At 28.8% G+C, this 8,778-nt stretch overlaps 1 protein-coding gene across 1 annotated transcript; it reads right to left on the bottom strand.

Annotated features, from left to right (window-relative positions):
- Positions 1 to 5,914: 5,914 nt before the first annotated feature.
- On the bottom strand, positions 5,915 to 8,473 carry HELRODRAFT_180319 (hypothetical protein; the record flags this gene model as incomplete). Its single annotated transcript, XM_009029642.1, has 2 exons — positions 5,915 to 6,522; positions 6,808 to 8,473. 2 exons carry the CDS (start codon positions 8,471 to 8,473, stop codon positions 5,915 to 5,917), a joined length of 2,274 nt encoding a protein of 757 aa, XP_009027890.1.
- Positions 8,474 to 8,778: the final 305 nt, after the last annotated feature.

Below are 8,778 nucleotides of genomic sequence, written 5' to 3'. Positions count from 1 at the left end.
TATGCTTCTTGTGTTTACATGAAATATATATAAATATATATATATATATTGATTCCAAGAATATATATATATATATCATTATATAAAAAACAGAACAAATTTGACCACATATTACAACTATTTTCACAGTATCGTAGTTCAGGCGGATTCGCAGAATCAACACATGTCTCAACGACACGAATATCATTCTACTCTGAATAAATATTTATCCGTAAATACAGAGTTGTTCGCCCGACGCCCTAGAGCGTATATCGTACCCCCGCTTTATTCCTTGTTCGATACATGATATATGATTTTGTATTTCTAATGTATGTACTTACTTACTACACACATATAGCACAAGTTTTATAAAACATACAATCTATTAACACATTATAAATACCTTGTATGAATCCGTTCGTCGCTCCAGACGGATCACTTTATCTGAAAATTGACGGAGTCGCAATGGGGTCACCAATAGGACCGTTGTTTGCAGAATTTTACATGGCAGAGATAGAATCCAGGATTTTTGAAGATCCCAAGAACAAACCTCTAATATATGCACGATATGTTGACGAAATTTTCATCGTGTGCAGATCCATCACGGATATTTATAACTTACAATACACGTTTCAGAATAATTCCCACCTACAATTTAGTATAGAATTTAGCACAGAAAAACGACTAGCTTTCCTTGACTGCCTAATTGAAAAGAAAGATAAACTTCTGATTGCTCTGACCGTTACAAAAACCGTTCATAATCGAGAATACTTGTATTTTTATCAAGTATAGTACGATTGAGCCGAAAGTGATGAGCTAATTCAAAATGAAACAAATTTGACCACATATATATACGTTTACAATATTGTTCATTGTGCCTATAAAATATCTTCAAACATCAACATATTTCGTTCAGAACTAGTCCGCATAAAACAATTTTTAATCAACAACAACTATTCTAATAAACTAATAGACATTACTTTTGATCAATATTTAAAGAAAACAGATAATCCAATAGTTTTGCCCTTGACGAAAACGTATATACCCTTATTCTATTTAAACCAAATGCACGACAACAATAAAAACTGATGAAGACAACTCAAACGTATCATAAAATCAAACAATTACTATTACTACCAACAATAACAATAAATTAAAACTGATTATTTACTATAACACCAACCGTACTTCTAACCTCATTATAAAAAATAACAGCACTCTACCATCGAATAAACTAGAGAAAAAATTTTGTATACCGATTTCGTTGTTCTATGCCACACTGTGTTGTGGAGAGTTATATCGGCCATACACGAACCACTCTCTCTAGACGACTCACCATGCATGTTCAGGATGGTGCTATCAAGGATCATTTTGAATTAGCTCATCACTTTCGGCTCAATCGTACTATACTTGATAAAAATACAAGTATTCTCGATTATGAACCACATCCAGTTCGCCTTAAGATTAAAGAAGCGCTTTATATTAATAAATATAAACCTTCACTCAACAAACAACAGAACAAATTTGACCACATATTATAACTATTTTCACAGTATCGTGTACCTAGTACACAGTACCTATTTTCACACCGTCTGCCGTAGTTTAGGCGGATCCGCAAAATCAACGCATGCCTAGACGACACGAATATCATTCTACTCTGAATAAATGTTTATCCGTGAACACAGAGTTGTTCGCCCGACGCCCTAGAACGTATATCGTCCCCCGCTTGATTCCTTGTTTGATACATGATATGTAATTTTGTATTTGTAATTTCTAATTCATAGCATCATTCAAAATTGATTCATATCATCATTTATATATAAATGTGTAGATATATATATATATATATATATATACATGTATATATATGTATGTACTTACTTGTTACACACATAGCACACGTTTTATATAGTATACAATCTATTAACACATATTGACAATATTCTCTCAATATACCGATATATAACACTTTATATCGCTTCATACAAACTCATTCTTCGTATACAACATCACATTGGACTGCAATAATACCATTTCCACTACACTTGCATTGTTATAATTTTATCTATCATTTAGTGTAATACATACTTTGTTTTATTTACTTTCTAACAATTATTTTAACATGTAGCCGCAATTTATTACTTTGTAATTCTACATTATCTAAAACACTTTGATTAAATAATTTATTTATTTTCAATACCTTATATGAAATATTTTAATTATGTACTATTATAACAGCATATATTGTTTACTTATCGTCATTTTATTTTATATATTTTAATTAACTTATCATATTTTATTTATTCAAATTTATTTTATCTCACATATTCCTAATTACATTTCAACGTAATTTATTCTATTTCAATTACGTATATTAATACATCTTATAATTATTCAACATACTCTAATGTATAAATATACAACTGTTTAATAAATATGATTTAACCCAAATACGAAATGTTGAATCTATTAGTAAAAAACTAATCAAGGCAAAATGGGCAAAAATATTTAATGAAGTTTGTATCGCTGAGAACCTCGTACCAATATATATATATATATATATATATATATATATATATAGTATGGTATGGTATGGAGAATTTATATAGCGCTCCTCTATGTAAAACTCAGAGACGCTGTTCGAGAAGCTGTCGGTCAAAAAAGTGATGTTTAAGTCGTTTTCGGAACAAGTCTCTTTCATCCATACTATCAACGACATCATCGGGCAGTTTATTCCAAACCTCCGCTGCAGCCACGAAGAAACGACGCCGTCCATAATTTTCTGTCCTGAACCTAGGAACAACGAGTTTCTTTTTGGCAGAGGATCTGAGTTTTCGCCCCCCGGCAGCCGTAGGGACAGGCACGATCAGCTGTTGAAGGTATCGAAGACCAAGCCCCATCAAACTGTCTCTTGTGAACATTGCTATTCTGAATTCAATTCTATAACAAACTGGCAACCAGTGAAGCTCATTTCGCATATATGATGAAACAGATTCATATTTTGTTACACCAGCAATTATTTTTGCTGCAGTGTTCAGAATAGACTGTATGCAGTTTTGAAGATACAAGCTTGTACTATAGAGGATTGAACTGCAGTAATCTATTCTTCCACAAATGAAACTGTGCATCAATGAAATTAAGCATTCATTTGTCAGGTACTTTTTTATACGTCTGATTTGGCGCAATTTGTAAAACATGATCGGCAGACATTTTTCACATGTTTATTCATCTTCAATTCAGGATCTATCCAAACACCAAGATATATATATATATATATATGTATATATATATATATATATCGTAGTTTAATACTATCGTTTTTGTTGGATGCTTGGACGTTATATTTTATGATACTTTTCATTTTTTTATCCTGCTTGAAAGCGGTTGATATGATTCTTTTAATATATTACTATGCTATGTTATTTTTGGTACTATTGTTGGTTGCATTGCTGTTGTTGCTGATTTTTTTTGTTTATTGCGTTCTATTATTTTTTAGATCATGAAAGTTTTATATCCAATGAGTAGTTTAGTGATTCTATCTAGTTCTGTTCTCCTGCTTTCTATATCAAAAGAGTGCGTGTCGGCTCGTTTTACAAAGGCAGAAATCGTGCTCTCTGTATATGTTTCACAACGTTCACTACTGCCATTGATGCATAAACCTTTGTTTGTTGCTTTGGTGTATATTATACTGAGGTTTTAAATTCTTTTTGCACATTTTGTATTAGTATGTCTAAGAATGATAGTTTATTGTCAGTTGATTTTTCCATTGTAAACTTTAATTTTGACGAGTTTAATCGCTGTAGAAGTCTTGCTATTTGATTATCATCTTCATACGTAACAAATATATCATCAAAATATCGACAGTATATATTAGGTTTAAGCTCTGGTTCTACTTTAACCATATTTTTCTAGAAGTTTGGAGAGGCCATTGCTACACCGTCTTACTGTTGATATAGTGATATAATTTGTGGAATTAAATATTCTATTTTTTATTTTGCTGATTATGTTCTCTAGAGGAACATTTTGACATAGAGAACATAATCAGAATACTAATAGATAGAATATATAATTCCAGTCATTCCCCATTACCAACTCCAAAAGATGAATTAGTTTCGCTGCTAAAAATATGTACAGCCGAAGCGCTGTTCGTTGGCCCGGGTACACGCACTTTTCTGATATAGAAAACTGGAGAACACTAAACTACTCAATAATAAAAGATATAAAAATTTCATGATCCAGAAAATAATAGGACGCAAAGAACAAAAAATCAGCAACAACAACAATCCAACCAACAATAATAACAAAAATAACATAGTAATATATTAAAAGAATCACATATCAACAGCTTTCGAACAGGATGAAAAAATCATGAATAGAATCATAAAAAATAACGTCCAAGCAAATAACTACTACAACCAAAAAAAGTCATCTCTTGTGATGGAAAAAACTGCACTAGTAAACCAGAATCGATAATAGACCATAGCCATCAAATATATTTGTTCAAATGTAATATTGTGGGCACCATAATTCTAAATATATTGGTATCGAGAAGACTTACGATGCACGTACAAACTGGTGATATAAAGAGTCACATGAAAAAGAAACACAAAACTAAAATTACTAGACAAATCTTGGATCACAATGTTGAAATCTTATATTACAATAACAACCATTATAATTTACGACTTGCCGAATAAATACTCATAGAACAAAGACTTCCGATAATAAATTATCAACAAAGGGCGAATGGAATTCTTCCTACCAATAAATTTAGTAACAGAAATTGATAATGAAAACACGTAAGTAAATTCATATATTACGTGATTACGCTTTAACAAAAAGTTATCTCTAGGACTACAATTGTTTTCAGTATTAGGTGAGACGTTTTTTTATTGTTGTAATAAATTCGGAGTTTAACTTTATTATTTGGGTACGTTTGCCTGACATTTTTATTGATGATATGTTTAAGAATAGTTATATATATATATATATATATATATATATATATATATATATATACACACACACACACACACACACACACACACACACACACACATATATATATATATATATATATTAAGAACATGATAACAATTTTATAGTACTTTTAATAATTTTGCTTGCTTTTATTTTGTTTCCAACTTTCAATTCTTTTTGATCTCGTTTCAAATCATCGTTATTTTCTGCTTCTTCAATTGGAAAGTTTTTAAATTTGTGAAATTTTTTTTTCTTGGGGACCTAAACAAAAAATATTGGCCTGATAGAAATACATAACTAGATATTAAAATAAATTTTTATCTAAACTTTCCATAAGAATTTAATTTAGCAGAGATTGAAAATATTTTAAAAACAATAAATTGAATTTGTTTCTGCTTCCAAACGTTCATTAATATTACAAAAAATAATCAGCATTCCTGCTAACTTGTGTACTAAAATCTCAAATGAAATTCAATCTTATTTTATTTACTTTCGAAAACAAATTATACTTCCTTAGACCCCAGCCTACAGTAAATACCATTGTAGTTGAAAAACACAGAATAATCCAGCCATATAGTTCAAATATATTTTCGTTCTCAACTATATTCCTTCCAAAAAAATATTCAAACATTTGCGCAAAATTAATCGGCAGTTATTAGAAATAATATGAATTAGCTTTGAGATTTTTGATATTTTGAACGGATTCCTTATTTATTAAGTTAATTTTTGAGGATGTTAAAACCACGAAATAATTGAAAGATTTTGTTTTGTTTGTTTCAACGTGACGTTGAAATTACTTTCTTTTCGAAGTCATACTATTTTTATATTTGATCATAAAAAATAACAATTTTTTAAATTGAAACAATCGAAAATATCGAAAATAATTTAACAAATGTCATGGATATTTAACAGAATATAATATAAAATTCTTACAATTAGGTATTAACTAATATATTTAAACTGTATATTCCAAATATGACGCAAGAGAATAGTTTTTAATGTTTTTATTTTTATTCTGTTTCTCTTTCTTTTGAGTCCCGTTAAACTTTTTAGTTGAACTTTTGAAAATACCAAAATTGAGGTTAAATGTTTTTTTGCTGGTAAAAAAAGAACCTTTTATTTCTTTGTTAGCAGTTTCATTATTTTTATTGTCAATAGATAGTTTTCTATTTGAATCTGAAATTTCACTTGCATCGTCGCCGAAGGTACGGGATTTAAATGATTTTTGAAATGCATCTTCTTTTTGTGTTGTTTCTTCATTTCCAACGAGAGGATATGCAATAATCGCTATCGATTCTCTTTTTTTTGTCTGTTGCTCAGGAATTTTGTTCGATACTTTTGAATCTAATAAGTCATTTATACGACTGTTTAATGTCAACACATCGTATTCATTGATAGTCTTATTTTCATTTACCACAGTATTCTCCATTACGTTATTGACATTTTTTTCAAGATTTACTGTTAGAGGTCTAGAATCGTAGCAGAAATTTTGGAAATTTTTTTTGGATACGTTTGAAAATTCGTTGCCAAAGTGCGTTTCTTGTATTTCAACGTATTCTGAAACTGCATTAAAAAATGTTTTCAATAAATATATTTTAATAGAATAAAGTAATTCTTACGTTAATCAACTAATTAATCAGGCAAATATAAAAGTTTTTTAACACAATAATATTTAAACATTCTTATAAATAGATAAAGAAGAAATGTTAATTAAAAATATTAAATTAAAATATTTAAAAAAATGTTTTTTAACACAATAATATTTAAATATTCTTATACATAGATAAAGAAGAAATATTAATTTGCAAAAAAATAGAGTCAAATAAAACAATTTAACAAGATAATAACATTTTTTGTTGTCCGATGACGTTCTGATTTCAGATGGATCGTGAATTTTTCTTATTTTTACGATAAATGGAGATTCAACAGAGATATTAGCCTGATTGGTTACGTGTTGCTTAACTAATCGTTCATCGAATTCTTTAGTTTCATTATTAGTTTTTGTTTTATCGTTGTTATCTTCTATTGATTTCACATTAACCTCATGCATAATCTCATTAAATGATTGCTTTTGTATCTTGCTGAAAGGTGTACGTGTCTGTTGTTGTCGGATAATATCACTCGGTAGTTTACAATCAATTAATTCGTTTTTTGTTGAAGTGTTTTTAAGGAAGGAAGAAGAGGTTTCTAAATAGCATTTTTTCGTGTGTTTAATAATATGTTTCTGTGACAATGAGGTAAAAACAGTAGGTTTCAAAACTATTCTGCTGCAATTTTTTTGAGGACTTGTTTGACTGAGATCATGAATATTTTGCTTATCGGAAAAATTATCTAACGTCAAATTGAAGGAATTATTTTGATTTTTTGCTGCTTCTAATTTTATACTTTCTACATAACCATTTTCAAATTTTTTCCCATCACTAAGGTTTGAAAACAAGGTTAAACTTGGAACACTTATAGTGAAATTGTATTTTTTTTGCAATCTCTGTTCTCCTGGTAATGATAATTGTTCAATATCAGCCATAATGTCATTTACTGATCGAGCATTCTTAAGACCAATTATATCCCGATTTTTATTGGGATAAGCCAAGTACCATGAAGGTATGTCAAGATTTTGCAAAGAAGTCCAAATTCGGTGTTCACTTTCTGACATGTTTTCAAAGTCTTTCTCTCTACAGCCTAATTGCACTAAATCTACTGTACTTTTGCTATTTAATTGATTTTGCAAATTTTTAAAATCTGCAGTTTTATGGCATTTTTCTGTTTTATCAGGGTTAAAATATTTAGAAAAAACTGTTTGTCTACTTGCACAAGTTTTTTCATTTGATGTTTTATATAAATTGTTGAGTTCAATAATATTTTTATTTGAATTAAAATTGGCATTTTTATTATTATTTTTAAAATCTGACAAACACTTTTTTTTGTCACCGTTTTTTTTGTCCTGCTTTTTAGTTATTGTATTCCACATATCATCTACTGACGATACAGGTGCTTTCAGTTTAATACCCGATAATTTTGAAATATATTTGTTTAAATTAGAATCCTTTGATTTGTTTGAAATAACTTTATTCGTTTGGCACATGTTGCTTTTATTATTTGATCTTTCATTTGTGACTGATTTTTTCTCTATTGGAATATCTATAACATAAAACGAATTTTTACAGTGGACGGATTTGTTGGACTGCACGTCTAAATAATCAGAATTTGTTTTATTAATTGAAGAATTAGAAAATGTTTCATTTTTTTTGTTCTGGACTTCAGAATTAGTAGTTAACTTTTCCTCATCGGAGCCAGTAGTTTTTATTTGTGTAGAATTATTATCAGCTTTTGTACTAGGTACCTTAATATCAAACGTTGAACATTTTTTGTTGTTTTCTAAAATTTGAGATATAGGTGGAAAAATCTGTAATTTATTTTCAAAACTAGTTTTAGTTAATTTTTTTTTCAACATAGAATTTTCCTTTGTTTCAGCCTGATGAGCATAAGTTTGATTTGAGTTAACAACAGAGTCCATTTTACTTTTTATAACTTTTCCATTAGAATGAATGTCCAATTTAAAATGGCTTGTTTTGAAGAAGTTTTTTAAATCATTCCATTCTTTATTATTATCGGCAACGTTATCTAACATTTCATAGCTTCTGTCAAAGTTATCTAAAAAAATCGTATAAATTATTGACAGCTAATGATCAAGTAGAAAATTATATTCACATAAAAATTTTATTGGAAAAAAATTTAATAACTAGTAAAATATTTTACTTTAAACACAAGTTTTATGCAATAATGTTAGAAGTTAATAAATTTATGAGTTTGTCAGTTCAC

The sequence above is a fragment of the Helobdella robusta genome (assembly GCF_000326865.2).
Source record: "Helobdella robusta unplaced genomic scaffold HELROscaffold_61, whole genome shotgun sequence".
In the NCBI taxonomy this organism is placed as follows: domain Eukaryota; kingdom Metazoa; phylum Annelida; class Clitellata; order Rhynchobdellida; family Glossiphoniidae; genus Helobdella; species Helobdella robusta.
The sequence above is the reverse complement of the archived record's forward strand: the minus strand, read 5'-3'. Positions and strand labels throughout refer to the sequence as shown.